At 38.3% G+C, this 22,349-nt stretch overlaps 1 protein-coding gene across 1 annotated transcript in view; it reads left to right on the forward strand.

The window, feature by feature from the left end:
- LOC119778585 (ras-specific guanine nucleotide-releasing factor 2-like) overlaps nucleotides 1-22,349 on the forward strand; it is a 56,533-nt gene that overhangs the window by 28,336 nt on the left and 5,848 nt on the right. The window contains exons 13-23 of the mRNA XM_038277898.1: nucleotides 9,870-9,995; nucleotides 10,280-10,369; nucleotides 11,630-11,736; nucleotides 15,990-16,102; nucleotides 16,252-16,312; nucleotides 16,400-16,429; nucleotides 17,729-17,832; nucleotides 19,307-19,391; nucleotides 20,920-21,117; nucleotides 21,208-21,287; nucleotides 21,386-21,503. Of these exons, the coding sequence (XP_038133826.1) occupies nucleotides 9,870-9,995; nucleotides 10,280-10,369; nucleotides 11,630-11,736; nucleotides 15,990-16,102; nucleotides 16,252-16,312; nucleotides 16,400-16,429; nucleotides 17,729-17,832; nucleotides 19,307-19,391; nucleotides 20,920-21,117; nucleotides 21,208-21,287; nucleotides 21,386-21,503 (1,112 nt within the window). The remainder of the gene's footprint in view (nucleotides 1-9,869; nucleotides 9,996-10,279; nucleotides 10,370-11,629; nucleotides 11,737-15,989; nucleotides 16,103-16,251; nucleotides 16,313-16,399; nucleotides 16,430-17,728; nucleotides 17,833-19,306; nucleotides 19,392-20,919; nucleotides 21,118-21,207; nucleotides 21,288-21,385; nucleotides 21,504-22,349) is intronic.

Below are 22,349 nucleotides of genomic sequence, written 5' to 3' on the forward strand. Positions count from 1 at the left end.
CAATTGTGTTTTATTATTTTAAGTGTAAATTATCTTGTTTCATTGGCAAAATGTCTGTTTTACCTCCTCAATCCGAGAATAAATGCACTTATTTTAAGATAAAAATTATTTTCTTGAAATTAAATTTTTCCAGTGTGTAAAACCTTTTGAACGCTTCTAGCTACTATAATTCTATTCTTTCATCAAAATAAAGCTTAATATTTCATGAGCTGCTCCCCATTCACCTTTACACCCCAAATGATTTATGTACTACTCCATCCAAGAAAACAAAAAAGCATTTAGAAATGCGAAATTATCAATCTTGTTGGAAGAAAGAATTTGTCATTTTAAATGTTCAAATTCAATTCAATTCAGTTCATTTCTATAGCACCAATTCACAACACATGTCATTTCAAGGAACTTTACAGTTCACCAGATCATACACTCAGACTGATTCAAATTTTTCTATCTAAGGAAAACCAGTTGATTGCATCGACTCATTGACTCGAATGCAATCCCTTGCACTAAGCATGCTTCTAGCGACAGTGGAAAGGAAAAACTTTCTTTTAACTGTGAGAAACCTCCAGTAGAACCAGACTCAGTGTGAACGGCCATCTGCTGAGGCCGACTGGGGTTCAAGGAGACAGAAGCAGAGATACAAAAATAAGCAGAGATACAAAAGGCAACTGTTAAAGACGGTTCTGTCCAGTTAACAATAAAATCTTAAAGTGGAACTGAAACAGTCAACCCAACTTGAGATTGTCTCGTACTATTATCAGTAATTATATCGCAAACCTAAAAAAAAATTAAATGTAAAAGAAAAAAAACAGCATTGTCTATATTTTTTTTGTTAAGGAAGAAGCCATTTTGCAGTACTCTAAGGAGTGATTGCATCAGCTGGCAGTCAAATATATTACCAGCTATTCCTCACAACCGTCAAACAGTTAGGAAATTTCCTATGATGGAAGACGAAGGTAAAAGGAAACTAGAGTGTCTAAATCCCATTGCTTACGCTCAAGCCGTGGGAAGAAGAGAAGAGGAAGCTGTGGAGCCAGTGATCTGCCTACCTGTGCTACCTGATTATCTGCCCTACCTTCTGGCTTTGCTCATGAGCAGACAGACAACAGGTTATGGAGGACCAATCCTGCCATAATTGAAAATACATACAGAAATAAATCAAGGACTTAATAATATAAAATTGCTTGCATAAGTAGTTAATAATATGAATTAGTGTGCCATTAAATGTGAAAAAAAAGATATTTATTCATCAATTGATCAATTATTCATCTAAAAATATAGATTTTAACTTCCACTTTGATTTTTACTTTTCTTCTTGCATTTACAGACTTATTTTTAATCCACTTATTTTCTGGTATACATTTCTTGAAGTCTTTGTTTTGTGTTTGTATAATATTGCAAGTGGTGTTTTTTTCTTTCCGTATTTCAACTGCAACTTTTTTTATTGTTTCATATTTATCCACACCAACATTTTTAAAACACATAAATAAATGTTAAAAATAAATATTTATTTTTTTATTTTATTTTAACATCCTTCTATTTCGGAAACAATGATTTATCTCTGCCTCTAACTTTTTCAACTGATTTCCGCCTGCCCTTTTTATTTCCTTCTCCTATTTTTCTACTTTATCTATTTCCACCTGGTCGTCTTACAGCAGCTGCTAATTTTAAAACAATACCGAGGAGGGAGGGGGGTGCGGCGGCTTCACTGGCAAAGCTTCCCAACTATACTATAGCTCCCTGGAAACGATTACTGAGCACGAGCTTGCATGCTTGGATTTTGGCTCCAGGCAAAGGTGTTGCGATAACTTGTGGAGTACCTAGCAGATTAACTTGGACAAGTTGCTGATTTGTCAGAAGATAACACAGTTTCTAACGATCATGTTCTATATCGTCTTGACTGCTTAACACGAGGAAACCGCAGTTTCCTCGTACAGTGTAAGTTCACAGCTCACACTGTGTGACCCGACGCTCTGATGCGATCTACCTGCTCACACTGTACGTCTAAAAACCAGGTGGGACTCAGCTCCACAGTGAGATGGCGTTACTCGGACTCGTCTACCTAGAAGCCAAATGAGTAGAAGAGGAATATGAAGCTCACTAGAGTGAAACGTGCTGCCTTGGCAATTTGTGCAATTTTGTGCTGAAAGCCCTAAGGAGAAAAGGCGACGACGTATTTGGACAAAGACATGGCTGAGCAAACGTGGCTACTACGGTCTGTTAGTTTGACAGAAAGAACTCCATTTTATCCGCACCCCCGCCATTCTCCTGTGTTTTCATTTGAGAGGAAGAAGAAGAAGAATCCTTGTTTGCACACTGAGCGATTTGCCCACGACAGTCAACTGAAAAAATCAAATATGTTTGATTTTCTCCCAACACAAAGATTTCTAATTGGGTGGTGGTTGTGAAAGGCTGATCGCCCTTCGTTATCCCCTGTGTACAACAGGACGCACAATCAGGCTAAAAGTCGGGTCGATTGAAAATTTCTCGCACGACTCGAAAGTCGGCCCGAAAAAGGCAAAAATCGCACAGTGTCAGCAGATCTTGACCCAGCAGTGTTGCAAAGTTTGGACGAGGCAACTTGTACTCTACCGCGGTGAAGTTAGTTTTACGTTGGATATTAGACAGATATTTGCTCCGGTTAAACCGCTTCTTCTATCGGTTAATCCTCCTCCTCGCTCTGGAAAGTCTATAATACGGGTGCGCTTGAAGTGTTGGAGCACCTTTTTCAGATCGCAGTGTACCCCAAGCAAAGAGGAGGTTCTCCCAGAGCGATTATTTATTTAGACACCCGTGTTTTGCAGTGTAAAAAGAAGGTGAAGGAGAATAACTATGTAGGAGTTCCCCCTTCAGGAAGCACCTACCTTAACCTGCTGCGCCCGCACAGTTAACAAATGTCCACTTTCTCTGATGTGAGGTACGGCTTGATGATTAAAATTCAAAGCTGAGACAAAGTAATGGAACAAAATTCACTCCCTAAGTGGGTAATCATTTTTGCATTTCTTTGCACACTTAATTAAATAACATTTGTGATTCTGTTGGTAATCTATGTTGAAATTGAATTATTAATAATAATATTTATATCTTTAACTTGTACGGTAACTGTATTTCCCAATGATATCTAAAATGGAATCAAGTGTTGAATATTTTTTTGATATTGAGTTTTAAGTACACTGCAAAAAAATTAAATCTAGCTAAGTCATTTTCTCTTAAAATAAGAAAATTTTTTCTTGAATTGAGAAGGAAAGTGAGACAATTTGCATTTAAAATAAGAAAACACAATTGCATTTTCTTATTTCGAGTTTATATTATCTATTTATCTTATTCTAAGAGTGAAAATACTCATCGCATTGGCAAACTATCTCATTTACCTACTCAAATTAAGGTTAAATACACTTACTTTAAGAAATTTTTACTTATTTGTAGATCATTTTTCCAGTGTATACGTAGCATCACTACCCTAATGTCTCAGTCACCCTTTCCGTCTCTCTTTGGTTCATTTATTTTCTTATTCTTTTCCATTTTTGTCAATTCTTCATCCGTTTAATTGTTTCTTTTTCTTTGCTTCCGTTTTTCTTTTTTTGTCATCCTTTCGTTGTTTTCTTTTCCTTCCTCTGATGAAGTATCTAGCATAAATTCATCATAAGGTTTTTTTTATATATATATATTTATAAAATGGGCTAAAGAGACTTGGAGCCATGGACTTTTGAGACGTTAGTGAGGATTCTTGCCGTAATGAGATGGAACTACAGTATGCATAAATCATTTAGATCTAATGTTACACCAGACTTGGACATGTCTTTGATCGTGTTTTAGCAAATCAAGCAAAGTGGAAGACAGAAATGGGTCAGCACCGCTCTACAGAGGAATAATCAGGCTTCTAGATCCACATCTGTCTGCAGCACAAAGGATGATCACTATAGAAACAGGATGGAGATAAAAAGAGAATAATGACATGCAATGAGAAGCTCTTCAGCTCAATCTTTAATAGAAACCTGCCATCCAAAAGCTCATGCAAAACAGTTTTAGATCGTTTCAAAAATTATTCATATCCATTCACATAGAGAGAAATATTTACTTATGTTGCATACCATTTTTGTTTTAATATTGTTAATTAAATATGTTTATATTTCTACACGTCATTAAAGTTTCTGATACCCTTTAAAAGTTCAGGGACCTCCTAAGGATTTTTTGTGACCACTTTCAACTTGAGTCGCTGCAATGTTGGACGTTTGCATTTGTCTGATGAATTTAGTCCTAAATCTCACCTATAATCACATTTATTAGAATGAAATGTGATACTCTCCATGAGACACTTATTTATTGTACAGATGTATCATAGTATTAAAATCCACACACAGTGAATAGAAAACACTGATATAATTAGAGCCTAAGTGGGTTGATTTTTCTTGAAATAGCGTATTTTCCCTTGATATGGGCTAAACGAACAGGAAGATTTATGTTCAAAATAAGAAATAAACACCTCTAATTCTTATTGCTGTCAGAAAACGGGACGGATGGACCGAGTATTCAAGGTGAAACAGTCAGTAGGAAAGTTCAAAACGTTTATTAAAACAAAACCATAAAACAGAACTGAAGCTGTAGAACCATGACCGCAGCGAATGCAGGAGGGGGTGGGGCAGAGCCCAATCACTGACACTCTGGAGGGAGAAACACAGGTAAGTGACCACGATCATCTGACAGGAGATGATTATCCAAGTGAGTCACTTACCTGTTTTAACAGTTTAGTCCATCCTCTCAATTATAGGCAGGTTCAGCCGACGCACTGCCACCGAGATGCGGCCCGGCGCCACCCAGACTGTCCCTGATGCTGTAGTCCTAGAGAACATGCATGCAGCCAATCCAGGTCAGGGGAAAAACAGATCAGGCAGGAACAGTTCGGAAATCCAGGGGTCCATAGTCCAACAAGGGGTTCCGATCCAGGAACAGATAGGTCCTGGGTTCCAAGAATCCTCAGAGCATTTAGGCAGGCACAGAGTCAGACAGGTCCAGGATCGTGCCCAGACAGACACGCACAGATGCAGACAGGCAGGTTCAGATGCAGACGGGCAGCCTCAGTGCTTGAAGGGACAGATACAAGACATGGTACTGGGATTTCTGCAGGAATCTTTAAACTGGTCTCCCCCTAAGGAGCCAGGCTTATGGGAATGAAACTGACCTTCTTCGTGTTCCGAGCCAAAACCCTGAGGGCTCCGTGGAGAAGGACCAGGACACGATCAGGAGACAAGACAGAGACGAAAACGCACTCAATCCACTGGCCACCAGGAACCAGGACTTGAACCAACTAAAACAAAACTAAATCAACTAGCAGACTGAATAACATTTATAAACAGACAGGCTGCAAACAATGATGTGGTCTCGATAGCTGGGCTGAACTGAATATAAAGGAGCAGACTCAGCTGGATGAGATGAGCGATAATAGAGATAGTGTAGATAATAGATAATAGAGACCGGGCAGTTAGGCAGATGAGTGAAATGAAAAATTAAGGTGAGCTATCAAGGCAGATCATGACAGTTTCAAGAGCAAAATATCTAATTATCTTAATAGAGTTGAGTGTGTTTTAAGATCAGACTGTGGTTAACTACTTTTAACTAAGTACTTGATCACAGAGATACTATAGTTCTAGCCAAGTTAACCATCAGGTGGTGAGAAGCAGACAACGCAACTAATATTTGAATCACTATTTTATATGTATATAGTGACAAAAAGACAATTTAATGATAAGCTTGTGCATTTTTACACTAATATGTCTTAAATTATGTAAAAATCATCACTTATAGATGAAAAAATCTATTTCTCTTGGGGCCCAATGAGTAAGCAGCAGCGTAAACTTCCCTGAGAGCAGCTTATCTTTAGAAAACAGTGATGAAAGTAAAATCGCTTCAGAGATGGAAAAAAATCCCCAAGCACAAAATCCCTCATCTACTCACCAATCTACCTGAATCTTTGGGTCGCTCTAAGGACAGCCTGCAATCCACCAGGAACTGCTGCATCTGCAGAACAGAGCTTTTCTAAACCAGAATTAATAAAAAACGACCTTTTCTCTCCCAGGGTAGGTGGATGATCAGTGGGCTGGCAGAGATAGGATCAACAGCAGGTCTCTATCCGTGATGTCATCAGTGAGTTTGCAAACAGAAAAGCTGGGAAGCAGGTTTTAAGGAGTGAAGTTTTGAGGAATAAAAAGTGTAACATAAAAAAGTCATATGAGGGTAAAGGTAGTTCATGTTTTCATGCGGAGCCTTTCCATATAGTCATGTTCATTCATATATTTTTAAGATCTAATTATTCAGCTTTAGATCTCATTTCCGTTTCTACCTGTTTTCAGACAGCTTTTTATTTCATCATTATCATTATTTTGTTTGATGCTTTTTTTTTTGCTATTTGAACAATTTAATTGATTATTGTTAATCAAAGCTATTTTATCTTTTGTTGTTTTTTAACTACTGTTTTTTTTTATTGGCATTTAGTTGGAATCAAATAGTATAAACTTGATAAGATCTTTACTATAAATAAACTGCATCCAGTTTATTTAATTACTTTTAGTAACACCAGGTGATGCATAGAATGAGGAGGCTGTAAACATGCAGTGAGGTTATAGTAGGTGTGGGAGTGATCTGATCGTGGGACTGTTGTTTGGAGGAATAGATAATATTAGCTGACATAGAGTTTTATCCTCAATGCGGGCAACCTGGGTTCGAATCCAGCCTGTGGTCCTGTCTCTCCCTCTCTCATACCCCCTTTCCTGTCAGCCTCCCGTCCATAAAAACGAGCCACTAGTGCTGTAAAAACTCAAAAATAAATAAAAATAAAAAACAGATCAGGATGCGATGAGCCAGTAATCCAGCCATTCATCCAGGAGCAGTTGAAGTACAGACACCAATCTAGCACTGAAACAGAACTCAGATTACTATGACAAACCTTATGCGGATAAACTGATAATAACAGCATAAGTGCACAGAAACATTTACTGAGCAGATAGAAGTGATACAACTAACATTCTGGATGTAAAGTCTAGATAAAGAAAAAGGATCTACGGTAACGTTGCTTTGTTTATCTATGGTGAAGTAATCTTTCACTGAAGGAGCTGTCCAGTTCTGAAACAGCCTCGGGCATGAGGTGGGAAATATCTCAGTGTTTTCTTCTGTTCATTTGGATGATTGTGGTTTACCCATAATTCTGTTTTTGGCTGAGGTGATACGGAAGCCTAATTTGTTCTTGATGTCTGCCCTCTTCCTCTTACTGGTTGTTTACTTTTTTTTTTTTTTATCCAGTTTTCCTTCTATTTTTTCCTTCTCCATTAGGTGCAGGTCAAAAAATATCAAAATTCCAGAATGATGAAGAATTCCTTATTTCATCATTCTGCTTCATTCTATCTCTATTCTCCCACTCTGCAGAATCTATTAATTCAATCTCTAAGGTTCTGCTCTCTCTGCTTTTTCTCATAGTAGCTTCATCTGGCCTTTAATGATTGGCTGTAACTCCATCCTGTATATATATAGCTGTGCTGCTTCCATCAACACCTTTGTTTATAGATGTTGGAGATCATCCTGTTTTTCAGTGTAGTCCTGTTTCTTGCTGTTAAGAGGGAGTTTTTCCTCTCCACTGTCGCTACAAGCATGCTTAGTGTGAGGGATTGCCTTTGAGTCAATGATTCGATGCAATCAACTGGTTTTCCTTAGATAGAAAACTTTGAATCAATCTGACTGGATGATCTTATGAACTGTAAAGTGCCTTGAGATGACATGTTGTGAATTGGCGCTATAGAAATAAACTGCATTAAATTAAAAATCCATTATTCTCCTTACTATAAGAACAAAGACAGGCTCCTGCCTTATTGAGTTCACATGTCTTTTTTCTTGCAGAAACAAGTTCATCAGATAAAGCACAGTACGGCACCATCGCAGATGGAGCAAAAGTTAGAGAAAAGAAAAAAATTGCAACCATCCCCACCACTACCATAGCTGTAATGATGCGGGAGTCATGAATAAAGAAATGAAAAACCAAAAAGGGACACATTATTAGTTTCCAATTTTTAAAACAAAGCTGAAGCTCTCATTGGTCATCCTGGCAAAATATGATCCACTCATCAATGACTGCTCTAAAATAGACTAAAATAAGTATATCCACAGGATCCCCGGCTCTTTGGTTGATCAAACTGCTCCTTTCTACTCATTTCTAAGGAAGATCTTCACACTTTGTCTTGTGTTCATGAGCTACAGCTGAACATAGTGGACTTTCTAAGGATTTATTTCTTAAGCTTAAAGGAAGCATGTTTAATCTTGTAAAGTGTTAAACCGTTCATCTTTGCTTTTTAAATTAAATTAAATTGAATATATAAATACCCTATTGCTACATTTAATCTCACTTAGTACGAAGTACATTTTATTCCATTATAATCTGAAAGGAAAACTTGAAAAAAATATTCTTAATCAAAAATGGTCTCAAGATTAACTGCATTTTTCTCAGAAAATCTTTAGAAAATCTGAAATAAATACCTTTTTTATTTATTGTCCATTTATAATCTTTAACATTATTTATTGATTACCCAATTTTTTATGTATTTATTTATGTGCATGTTATAATATTTTTGTCTGTTTTAATCTTCCTTTGTATTTTTGTTACCCTAATTATTTCTTCAATGCTATTTATTTCTGCCCCGTCGTTTTTACATTTCTGTCTGCATTTCTGCCTCATTATGCAAAAATGAGGAAGGGCTGCATCATAGATGTCTTTAACAGGGGTCTGCGACCCCTAGGGGGTCAACGGAGGTACTGTATGGGGGTCGCAAAAGTTTTGGTTGATTAGACTTTTTTTTATTTTCCCCCTGCAGTTTTTTTCACTAATTGAAATGTCTTTAAATCCACATTAAAATGAATTTAACACACTGTAGTAAACAGATAAATGGAGGCAGAAGATGTCTTTCAGTCATCAATGCACACATTCAGTGACACACAGGAGCTCTTTCAAACTGGGCACCGTTTCATTCACAACACCTGTCCCATCAACCAGGAATCAGAATCAGAAATACTTTAATAATCCCAGGGAGAAATTACTTTCATTACATTACTCCATCTGTAATAGAGTGACTATAGGACTAGTTTGATACAACACTGTTTCTCCTATATATATATATAAAAACTCCTATATTACATACACAGAACACCTATTACATACACTGTACTTAATCTGTATTTTTTGTATTTGTATTATTGTATTTGTATTTCTTTTGCTTAATTTTAATTTAATTTAACTTAATATTTTCTTGCCCTGTAAGCTGCTGGTAACCTTAATTTCCAGAGGGAGTCTTCCCAAGGGATCAATAAAGTACAGTCTAAGTCTGTCTAAGTCTATGTATAATTAGGGGGCCCCGCTCCATCTCGCCATCAGTTTGAGCGTCCTTGGCCTGGAAAACGTTGAAGACCCCTGTCTTAGAGGGTCAACTTCTGCCCGCGGGTTGGTTAGCATTTTCTACAGGAGGACAGGAGAGTCTGAAATCACTGGACGTTTCTCAATTTCAGGCAGAAATAAATAGCATTGAAGAAATAAATAGGGTAAAAAAATAAAAAGTAAGAATAAAACAGCCAAAAATGTAATAACATGCACATAATTAAATAGGGTAATCATTACAAAGTGGAATAAATAAAGAAGCAAATTAAGAGATATATACATTTATGTCTCACTTTATAATTTAATTTCTACCTACATGTATTCATTTATTGTATTTTTTAGGAGCAATTAATTGCATGCTTATTTATTTACTCATTTATTTATTTCTGTATTTATTTTTAAATCTAGTAGAGCTGGTCCTCCATAGATTCCTGTTGGACGTTTGACCTTTTCTGTCTCACAGCTGTCCTGGAGTCTGTGTCCTTGGACAAGTTTATCCCAGAGTCCCCGTCCACCAGTGAGCCGGGGGACTTGTCTCCCTGCCGCTCCCCGTCCACACCAAGACATCTGCGATACAGACAGTCTGGAGGTACAGAACTGCAGCAGCTCGCTGCTACGATGCCATAAAACTCTAATAGAAAGCTAGGTTTTATTATTAATACAAGATAACCTTCAGTTTAGTGACATATTTATGTACATTCCAACTGAAAAACAACAAAATCATCTACAAGACCATTTTGGTTCTCTTTCAAGATTTAGTCAAAACACAGATCAGAGTTTTAAACCATGCATCTATGTTTTAACTTGAGGCTATTTTAACTGCAGTGTTTCCACTTTTCTCTTTGTTTCCTTCACTTTTCTGGTTGCTTCCAGTCACAGCCGGTGAGAACTCTCGCTGTACCATGTCGCCAGCATCGGCGTTCGCCATCGCCACAGCCGCCGCAGGGCACAGCAGCTCGCAGGGTGAGTCGTGAAGGTCACGGCGGATGTAGCCGAGGGAGGGAGGGAGCTCTGGTTGGGTTGTCAATTGAATTATATGTTCTGGAGCAGTTAAAAAGGACAGCATAATGTAATTTAAAGATAAGAGGAAGGAAGTAAACTATGTGTTGGAGATTTCTGCTTCAAAAGGCAAATGAAGACAATAATATAATCAGCTTTCATTATTATTTTTTTCTTATTTAAAATGATTAGCTTGAACATTTGGTAAAGCTGCAGTGTAAAAGAAATTCAAACACAAATAGTGAGCCTAATCTGCTCAACTATATATTTCATTTATTATTGCTAAAGCATTTGCAAAGCAACTTTTAGCATGCAACATATACAGCAGTTTTTACAGATTAATTCATGAGATTTCTTTATTTATCTAAAAGGAGAACTTTATTGTAAACTGTACTGTAAACTTACAGTAGTAGCTATTCAAAATTTCCCAACTTTCCTTGATGGACCCTTGCCTGATCCTTAGCTGGTCCCCTAAAATTAATTTTTAAACATCAATCTTTGTACTAAAATATTCTTTCTGTCATCATTTGTGGACATTAAGATCTAAAGAGAAGCATCATCTCCTGGTCAGACCCTGTAATTCAGTGAAAGGGTGGAGTCAGCGTATTAAAACATGCAAGAGGGGGTCAGTCCGGTGAAAAAAATCAAAATCTAGATAAGTTGTTTTTTTCTTAAAATAATTGCATTTGTTCTTGGATTGAGGAGGTAAATGAGACATTTTGCCAATGGAACAAGACATTTTACACTTAAAATAAAAAAACACAATTGCATTGTCTTATTTCAAGTTCATTTTATCTAATTATTTTTATTTTAAGAGTAAAAATACTTATTCCATCAGCAAATCATCTAATTTACCTACTCAAATTAAGGGTGTTGCAGGGAAGTGGGCTGCTATTCGGCTGGGGTTTGACTGGAAAAGGCCACTTTCAATGGCTGCTTCTGTAAACTTCTAGTGAAAGAGTAAAAGTTGTTTAATTTCCGGAAATTTTTTTTTTTAATTTTCATTCAATTTTAGATGTAATTGTTATTTGTTCAAACCACAGATGACTGTTTTGAAGTCTCTGTCTCTTTACAGACGATTTATGTACAAAACAGGTCTGCCTTCTGAAGCTGTTTGTCAAATATAATCACCATAGATGCTGCTAGCGCAGTATGCATGTGTGGATTCGGTTCATTTCATTTTCACGCCTCTTTTTTTTTTTTTTTTTTTTTTTGCCCTTCTAGGTTTCAGTAACTCTGAGAAAACATGTGACAAGGAATTCATCATCCGCAGAGCTGCTACCAACAGAGTCCTCAACGTGCTGCGCCACTGGGTCTCCAAACACTCCCAGGTGAGTCAGCGCAGGGCTTTGCTGCACGAAAGGAATCAGCTTTTATGTCAGCATTCTGATAAAAAAAATGGAAGGATTTGGGTTTGAGCCTTTGGTTTATTAATTGTATTAGATTTACAACATTTTGCAGTGAGTCTTACCAAAAACGAGGTAAAATAGTAAGCCCCAGTGTCGGGCTCAAGAGGTTTATTGGATGCTGGGGAGTTAATGGATGATGGAAGGCAGGTTAAGACTAACCAGGCTAATGATAGACTGTTGACAGGCTGGAGAAGACAAATGAAGACTGAACAGGCTGGTCATAGGCTGAGCCGGCTGGTGACAGACTGAATAAGTCAGATGAGTGCTGAACAGCCTAAAAGATGGCTTTAGAAAGCAGATAAAGACTGAACAGCTTGGTGACACTCTTGTGGCAGGCTGAGCAGAATGGTAACAAACATTAAAAGGTTGATTAAAATGAGGTAGACTGATGGCAGGCTGAATAAGCTGGGAAGGCAGAGCAAGGCTTTACATGCTGATGATAGCCTGAACAGGCTGGTGACAAGCAAATCAGGCTTTTAGGATGAACAGGTTGAGCAGGCTGCTGGCAGGCTGAACAAGTTGGTGACGGTCTTGAGAAGGCAGATTAGGACTAAACAGGCAGAAAACAGGTTGATGGTAGGCTAAACAGGCTGGTAAGAGGCTGCTGGTAGGCACAGATAGTTCAGAAACAAAAAGACAAAAAATTTACTGACTGGGCAAGCTGATGATGGGCTGAACAGGCTAGTGACAGGCTGAAGACAGATATAGACTGACAGGCTGGTAACAGGCTAAAAATGCTGTTGACAGGCTGGAGAAAGCAGATGAAGACTGACAGGCTGTTAGCATGCTAGATAAGTTAGTGGAAAGCAGAGGTAGTCCATGTCATGACCAGAAATAGAAGGAAACGAGAACCCAGTGAGGGTAGGGAAGACTCAGGAAGGTGGTGCACGCAATCACTGGGAATATACATGCAGGCATCGAGACGATCTGGAGAAGATCGACTGGGAGGAGAAGGTATTTATAGGAAGAGTTCCATGTGAAAGCTGTTTACCCGATTGGCAGAGTGGAGGAGAGCTAAAGGAGAATAAGAGCCAGCCACTCAACAAAACAGCAATCAAAGGAAAGCTGCGTAAAACAAACGTCCTCTCTGAGTCTGTCACTGTAGTTTTCTGTGATGGCTGCACAGATCCGTACATTAAAGTCGATCAGATTTGATTGAGATGGAGCCTAGGTGGAAGTTCAACTGAATAAAATGTTTAGTCAATCAGCTTTGAACCGTGCCTTCACAAAAGCCAATGAGCGTCCAAAGTTCATCTTAAAAGGCCTCAGATCCACAACTTGTCTGCTACCTAGTGCATAGGTGGTGGTTGTGCTGTGACTTCATTCAGAGGGCCTCTTTTTAACCCACCTCCAGACTTCCTCCACCATGGTAGCTAAAACTTCATCAGACTTTCATTCCACCTGGACTCTTACTGCATTCCGCGCCTCATTTCAACCGGTCCGGCAGAAGACCACCATGTTGAGCCTGATTCTGACAGAGGTTTCTTCCAAATTGGGAGTTTTTCCTCTCCACTCTCACTTCATACGTGCTCATCATGGACAGATTCTCTCTAACTGTGTTATCCAAACTGGACTTCCATCTTCCAGGTTCCTGAGTAAAGCTCTAGTACCAGCTTACGCAGTCCACTGGACCTCCCCATAAAGTTCAGCACACTGTCTGACTAACCAGCAGTCTACAGACTGACCAACTTCATCTCCACTCCACCACCAGTTTAAGGCGTGGGGGGGGGGACAGCCCTGTTCATGCGTATCAATCAAAAATCAGCTCTATTACCCCATTTACATTACCCTTGAAAAACCGATCCATGCCGAGAGCGGTCCGAGCTCGGATCAGTTAACCAGACCGAGCTCGGTTCTGACAACCGTTTACAAATTACGCCATCTCGGTTCCTCGCCTCCCAGTGACGATCTGCGGTATTACTGCCAGTATTAAAGGAGAAAATAGAGCAGTTGGTGGCGGTAATGCACCAAAAGTTGTTTGCCAACCGCCATAAAACACAAGAAGAAGAAGACGACGAAAAAGGAGGGAATCAAGCAAATTAAAATGGCGGCAGCTGTCACATTTAGAAAGTTATGCTTTATTATTGATGTACTTGGATGTTATTATTGATGTACTTCGATGTTATTATTTAAAATAACATCGAAAATAACATCGAAATTTAAAATGTTGCGTGGAGAAGATTTTGATTGTTGTTTATAGTTGTTCTTCTGTTTTGTGTTGGTTGGCAAGCAACTTCTGGAGGGGCATTACTGCCAACTACTGGAATGAAGTGTGAATCGCGATGTTCAGCCAGACGGAGATGACGTGTTCTGCTCATGCGCTCTCGTTATCAGGGAACCGAGCACACCTCTGGAACTGGTCTGCAGTTAGCTCGGTTCGGATGTGTCTAGCTCGATTCAGTTCAGTTTGTTTTTCATTTACACACGATAAGTTATCTCAGTTACTGAGCTTGGACCGGTCTTGGCACAGTTTTTCAAGGGTAGTGTAAATGGGGTATCTGTTTCCTGCCGAGGTCTGAGCGCTAAAGACTAAGTAATTCTATCAATACATTTCTTCTGATTATTTTTTCTCTTTGTGTGGGTTTTTCAGATTGAACTACATTAGACTGCCTTATGGTCAGGCTTGATTTGGTTGTCACTTCTTGATGGATCCTTTTCTGAGTTAGCAATCTCATGTTCGCTGTTAACATTGGAGTATAAGCAATATGATGCATTGCTGTCTTAGAATGCATTGCATCAGCTAAAGAGAGTTTCATTAACAATCAGGTAGACCGACCATAGGCCGTCACTATATAGCAGCTTTTATATCAATTACACTCGTTAAACATCTTTAAACTACCAAAGAAATAAAAGGGGAACTAAATGCTTTCTTTGAAGATCCACCTTCGTTTCCATGTTGAAAAATCTAATTTTGTCTTAATTCCCATTCATCTTATAAAATGACTATTTATATCTTCCAGGGAAGTTTAACATGCAACTACAAACATAAATAAAACATCTAACTAGGCAATAAAATTGTTATGCCAGTTTGAGCTAATCTGGAAAATAAAGCCTGTAAAGTTGCCATAGCTGCAATTTTTCATGTTCCTCGGTTCTTTTGACACACAGCTGGAGGAGAAAGCCCCCTTCATAGACGCATCTAAAAACGCTAGTTGTTGTTTTTGCTCTCGCCGTTTTTCCTCTCCCATCACCGCTCCACTGACAGAGGTGCTCTTTGCGCCGCGTGTCCTTCCCCCCATGGAATCACTCAGAAAGGTCACCCTGATCCCCAGGGAGTCCCAGAGAACTGTCGTTTTTATTTAACATTATATAAGCTGCTAATTTTCTAACTTGATGCCTAAAAAAAAATGAACTTGGTTTTTTTTTGCGTGTGTTGAAAAATTAAGCTGAGTGACAGATGTTCTTAACCTTTGTTACGTCCACCTGGCTTGTTAGGTGGGGTAACATTAATGGAGACCACACAAGGATTTTAGAGTTAATGAAAAAGAAAATTTCTTAAATTATATTAAGTAAAAACTGAAAAAAGAATTGCCTGAAATAAGAAGCCAAAACAGATTAATACAAAACCATAACCAATTAGAAATAAACAAACGCAAAACAAACCTAACAAAACTCAATCATAAGGTACAAACCAAACCAACTGGGTTCTGAAGAGGGAGAGGAGGAAAAAAGCCTCCTGACTGCTGCAGCATGACAGCTTTTAAAGCAGCAGAGCACCAATCAGGGGAAAAATCATAACACCTGCAGAAGGCCTGCCTCCAGGACCCTGAAAGAAAAAGCAGAGACCCCCTGCAGCCGTAACACCTTCCATTAAAATATCTCTATAATAACACTAATCAGTTGCTGTTCTTAATCTCCCACAGTCCCGTTTCATGGATTACAGATTTGTGTTTAACAGTTAGTTGAAATAACCATTAGCAGTTTTTTATATTTTTGTAAGCAAATTCCTCCACCATCCGTTTCCTAACTAGACAGGGAACATGGCTGAGAACCCCTGCAGATGATGGCAGAAGAGATCTTTAAAACAGACTTGCTCTTTTTTTCAGCATGGCTACTAAATTAGCGTTGTTTTGTAGAGTGGAGCAACTGGATCTTTATCGTTACTGGAAGTAGACCCACATTTGCCGTCTCTGATGCATTGTTAGGGTGTGAAGTTTCCTCTGTTTGTCTATCAGGACTTTGACATGAACAGTGAGCTGAAGACGGGGGTGATCGGTCTTCTGGAGGAGGTTCTGCGAGACCCGGATCTTCTGCCCCAAGAGAGAAAAGCAGCAACCAACATATTAAGGTGCAGAACGCCACATTCCCCTAAGATAACCGATTTAAAATCATAGCTTTATTTGATTTATTTGGTTCTTATTTTTTTTTTTCGGCCAAAGGTTACGTTTTTTAATATATCTTCCACTTACAGCTGTAATATTGTGGTTTGCTTTGCAGCGCCCTTTCTCAGGATGAACAAGACGACACTCAGCTGAGGATAGAGGACATCCTGCAAATGGTCTGAATTAAAGCGTATTAACACTTTACTGAAAGGGTTCAATGAATAAAATTGGTTAAACCGACTTCTCCTTTCATTTTGTAACAGAAAAGCTGTCCTCTTCTGCATTTCATTGCGGTAAGTTTAAGAATTGCTGTGATGAGGAAACTCCTCCCCTTTAAAAATCAACCAATTCAGTTCAGTTTATTTATGTAGAACTAATACCAGCTCTTATTGTCCAAATTCCTTAGTCAAATGTCCCTTCAATGTTTGCTGTTTTGCTGATCCCATCCTTCCTGCAGATTCGTGACGCTAGCATAGAGATAATTTTGTTCCGATGCTGCAGCGAAGAGCAGGTTTTGTAAATAGAAATTTGAAAAAATGCAATCCAGAAATAAAACTTTTAAGAACTTCTTTATCAAAAATTTGTATTTTTTAGATTATTTTATTTCTTTTGTTTTTATATTTTTTACATAAAGATTTCATATTTGCAAATTTTATTCTTTTCAAATTGGGTTTTCCAAATAACCTTTTTTTTTCATTTATGTGGGTTAGGAAAGACAGTTAGTCTATGGGGTGAATTTAGTGCAGTTATTGTTGTATGCAGAGGTCCTATTTTGTAAATAAAAATTTTAAATGCAACCCAGAAATGAAACTCGGTAATCAGAAAAGGATTTTAAAGTATCTGTCGTTTTTACATATTTCACATATATTATTGTTTTTTCTCTTTTATTTTGAGTTTTACAAATTGCATTTTTGTCAAACTTCTGCTGATCTACACAGGCGTCAGCAACAGCATTTTATTGTTCAATGTGTGCATCGAAAGCGAGCATTTGTATTGGGCTTGAAGTGAAGGGAAAGAAGAATGTATTTTGCAAAATTTTATCTGAAAAAATGCAAAAATAGAAAATCTAAAAAAAAAAAATGTATTTAATCTGGAAAAAGGTGAACGAATAAAAATCAGTTAATCTCAAAACGTTTTTTAATTAAGAAGTTTTTCAAAGTCTCATATTGCTGGATTGGATTTTGTTTTTTCAAATTTAAAAAAAAAGCGTTCTTGGCTTCTGTCAATAATGGAACAACTCTCACTCCATATTTGTCTGCATGAAGGTTACCAACAATATTTCTACTAGTCAATGTGAAGCCTTTTACTGGGATTCACATGAAGAGAATGTGATCTATGAAACACAATTTAAAGAGAAAGCAATTCATCAAATTCTTTGATAAAAATGAAATAAGTATATTTTTTATAGCAGAAAAAGTGTAAGCTGAGATAAGTTACTCTCAAAGTTTCATTTCTGTTTTGACTTTTATTTATTTCCATTTTAAAAACGTGCTCTGCACATGCAACAATGAGGGAAATAAAATCCCTTCATACTTTTGTGGTCTTTGTGTCCCGTTTTCCACCCACTGAGCTAATGTGTCTGTTGGATCCAGGCGGAGAGTCCCAAAGCTGAATCCTTTGAGTCGCTGTCGGCCATGGAGGTGGCAGAGCAGATCACGCTGCTGGATTACATCGTTTTCAGGAGTATTCCCTACGAGTGAGTACACATACTCTGCTTCCTGTCATTTATTTTTTCACCACCTCTCTGATATCAATCATTAAACAACCTGTTTAGAAACAACAAGGCTGATAGGGAAACAAATGCACCTACAAAATTAAAGTGAGGTGTAAACATATCCATGGCGACCTCTGCACAGCATTCCTGTTTATTAATGTTACTTTAAAGGAATAGTACACCCAAAACATGATTAGCCTTCATTTTCTACTCACCCCCATGCTGAACAACACTCTGGAGTACTTTTTTGATATCTCAAATGCATCTGGAGATCTGGGAGGCTTCTTACTGTCTGCTGACATTCAAATAATGGAGGTGCCCAGCGCCCGAGGCAGAAAGGTCCATAAAAGTAAAAAAAAAACGTGTCAATATTCCTCCATACTGGTCGTCTAATGTATTCCAAGTGTCCTGAGTGGGTAGCATCCATAATTTACTCGAAACTAAGTCATTTAGAATGTTTTTAGAGCATAAACATATAGGATTTCCTGAAAGTGCGCGCCAGCGCGTTCCCGACGCTACGGAAGCCAGCAGACCAAACCAGATGAAAGTGCGCATTCAGCGTCTGCTCTGCCGATAATGCAAGCGTAGAAGAAGAAATGTGCCGTTTACCTGTGCAAAGAAGGAAACAACGAAAGAAAAATGTCTGAGGACTTCAGTGTTGAGGAAGAGCATGAGTTCTTTGCCGAGCTGAATGCGCACTTTCATCTGGTTTGGTCTGCAGACTCGTAGACTCGTGAACGCGCTTTCAGGAAATCCTATACACTACTGTTTATGCTCTAAAAACATTCTAAATGACTTCGTTTCGAGTAAATTCTGGATGCTACCCACTCAGGACACTTGGAATACATTGGACGACCAGTATGGAGGAATATTGAAACGTTTTTTGTGGACTTTTATGGACCTTTCTGTCTCGGGCGCCATAGACCTCCATTATTTGAATTTCAGCAGACAGCAAGAAGCCTCCCAGATCTCCAGATGCATTTGAGATATCAAAAAAGTACTCCAGAGTGTTGTTCAGCATGGGGGTGAGTAGAAAATGAAGGCTAATCATGTTTTGGGTGTACTATTCCTTTAAGGATTTCTTTTTCACCTACAGCCAGAGATAGAGAGGGTCACGCTCAGTTAGAGTTCACATCAAATCAAATGGTCAATCTGTGGCGAGACAAAATCCAGTTTTTGTAAACAGACGTTCTCCTTCCAGTCTGACTGAGTTGCAGCTTTATTACTAAGAAAACCTTCCAAACCTTTCAGTTTTTGAATGAGCAAACTTGATGGGGACAAAACCCTAAAAATCAGAAGGCAGGTCTATGTAGAAACGACCAAAAGAGTTGGAACAGAAATTAAAAAGCATTATTTTATTTTTTTTAATTTGATTTCAAGTGTGTGAAAAGCTGAAGGGATGAGAGCCCATTTGTAAAGCATGTGAGCGACTGTCTGACTTTGTGTGTCTGTTCAGGGAGTTCCTGGGTCAGGGATGGATGAAGGTGGACAAGTCGGAGAGAACGCCGTACATCATGAAAACCAGCCAGCATTTCAATGACGTAAGAAATAAACGTTTGCTTTCCAACACAAATGTGTAAAGATAGTTTCTTCCTTTTTGTTTCATAGATTTATTTTACTTTCTTTCAAAAATTATAATAATAATAAAAGCTTATATTTAATAGTTTAATATCCAAAGCTAACATTTTCAGATTTACCATAAAGCAATCAGAAAATTTAAATAAGATTGCCTCTGTAGAATGCAGGGTTTCAAGTATTTCCGGTTCGTCGCGATTGCCCGTGATAAAAAAAAAAAAAAAATCACTCGAAATATAGATTGAATAAATAAATAAAATTGAATAAATAAATTTGAAAAAGACAATCAACATCCCTCTTTGCATTTGTCAGCCAATTGTAGCAAAAGGAGCACTCTGAAACTAACAGTATTAGCCAATCAGAAGAAGAAGGGGGCGGGTCTTAGGAAAGCGTGTTCCTCCTCCTCTCGTTTCTTGCTCAAGTCGCCACATAGATTGTGGTACAGAGCTGAAGTTCTACACAGAAAGTCACTTTGTGCAGTTTACAACTACATCCAATGGAGAGACGTGTAAAAAGTCAAAAAATAAATGAATTAAACTTTGTGTTTGGAGAGAAGGACGATGGAGAGAACAGAATTTCTTCAACTTCAACCAGTTGATGTTTTTGATGTTAACTTTGTATTGCTTTTTGTATTCAATTTACCATTTTTTTACTGATGAATAAAGTTTAAAGTTATTGAAATGTTGAAATTGCTGAATTATTTACACTGTAAAAACAATCTAGAAATAAGTAAAAATTTCTTAAATTAAGTGTATTTATCCTGAATTTGAGTAGGTAAATGAGTTGATTTGCCAATGGAATGAGTATTTTTACTCCTAAAATAAGATATTTAGATAAAGTGCACTTGAAATTAGACAATACAATTGTTTTTTCTTATATTAAATGTAAATTGTCTTGATCCGTTGGCAAAGTGTCTCACTTACCTCCTAAATTCAAGAAAAATGCACTTATTTTAAGAAAAAAAGGACTTATTGAGATTTCGTTTTTTTTGCAGTGTAGTTATTTAAACTTTTAATGTTCTCTAAATGCCAGACTGAATTTCATCTACCTTTGTAACAGTTCACCTTGAGTGTAAGTTAATTTATAACTTGTTAAGGACAACGCTTAGCACCACAACTGGATATCAAAGAAATGCAGTTCATGCACTTTTGGCATTTTCTGGTAGTTCTTGGTATTGGATTTTCAAAAGTCAAATTTAGTCTTTAATCATTCATGCAATCTCTGATCGCATGCCGCCACACCCTCCTGGCATGGCTTGTGTCGAAAAAGTTCAAGCTCAGGATATTTTTTTTTGCTTTAATCCCTGAGAATAACTCCTGCAGCAGTAGGGAAGAGAAGGATGAACCCACAGGAAGCTGATGGTAAAACCTTGAAAGTGCTCACAGCCCTCCTCTATCGGTCACCAAAATCCTGCTCACTCTGTCGTATAACTTTCTTAATAAAATGGTTAGTATAAAAAAAAGAAATCCCATTTTTCTGGTCTTCTCTCCTCAGATGAGTAACCTGGTGGCGTCTCAGATAATGGATCACACTGACGTGGCTTCCCGCGCCGGCTCTATAGAGAAATGGCTGGCAGTGGCCGACATCTGCCGCTGCCTCAACAACTACAACGGAGTGCTTGAGATCACCTCTGCTCTCAATCGCAGCGCCATCTACAGGCTGAAGAAGACCTGGGCTAAAGTTTGCAAACAGGTTTTAGATCCCATCACTCAATCGGCTGAATCCACTCGCTTCATTTTATGCACAAAACCTTCAATTGTTGATTTATCTTCTGGTTTTTAGACCAAGGCGCTGATGGACAGGCTTCAGAAGATCGTATCGTCAGAGGGGAGGTTCAAGAACCTCAGAGAAACCCTGAAGAAGTAACTACAGAAATAAAATGAGACTGCTGACAGATAATCAATACCTGTCCCACAGCATGATACCGTCTGGGTTCCTTTTTTGTCCTTCTTGTACACAGCTGCAACCCTCCGTGTGTCCCGTACCTGGGCATGTACCTCACTGACCTGGCCTTCATCGAGGAGGGGACACCCAACTTCACAGAGGAGGGCCTGGTTAACTTCTCCAAGATGAGAATGGTGAGCATTTCTCCAACTAACTGATCATATTAGCTCTTTATCAAGGCAGGCTCAAATTAATTTATGAAGATAAAAAGGTGATTTAAGGATCTCTGAGGTTTATGGTCTTAGCAAGTTTTAAAAAGTTATTTTTCTTATGGATTAACTTCCCACATAAGGATAAAAAAACAAGTTTGAGGTAACTTCAAAGATTGTATAGAAATCAGCAGAGGTTTGCAGCGCGTTGGAGCCATCTAGTGGCTGGAGAAGGTAAAACAATATATTAATTAAAAAAACAACTTATTTTTAAATCAATAAATTCATGAGTTATGGAAAGATGTTTTCTTGTTAGCTAAGAATTCAATTCAATTCAATTCAGTTTATTTATATAGCGCCAAATTCACAACACATGTCATCTCAAGGCACTTTACAGTTCAACCAGATCATACAGTCAAATTGATACAAAGTTTTCTATCTAAGGAAAACCAGTTGATTGCATTGACTCATTGACTCAAATACAATCCCCCACACTAAGCATGCTTGTAGCGACAGTGGAGAGGAAAAACTCCATTTTAACAGGAAGAAACCTCCAGCAGAACCAGGCTCAGTGTGAGCGGCCATCTGCCGAGGCCGACTGGGGTTCAAGGAGACAGAAGCAGAGATACAAAAAGCAGCTGTAAAAGGCGGCCCTGCCCAGGAAACACACAGCCAGGCAGACGAGCTCCAAGGCAGCTCCCATGCCAGAGGACGAAGAGAGCACATCCACTCAGTCACGGTCAGAGAAACAGGACCACACTGGAAAACAGGCCGATCTCCAACATCTATTAACAAGGGTGTTGATAGAAGCAGCACAGCTGATGTTTTTTT

The sequence above is a fragment of the Cyprinodon tularosa genome, unplaced genomic scaffold (assembly GCF_016077235.1).
Source record: "Cyprinodon tularosa strain WSP-4 unplaced genomic scaffold, ASM1607723v1 ctg1351, whole genome shotgun sequence".
NCBI lineage: Eukaryota > Metazoa > Chordata > Actinopteri > Cyprinodontiformes > Cyprinodontidae > Cyprinodon > Cyprinodon tularosa.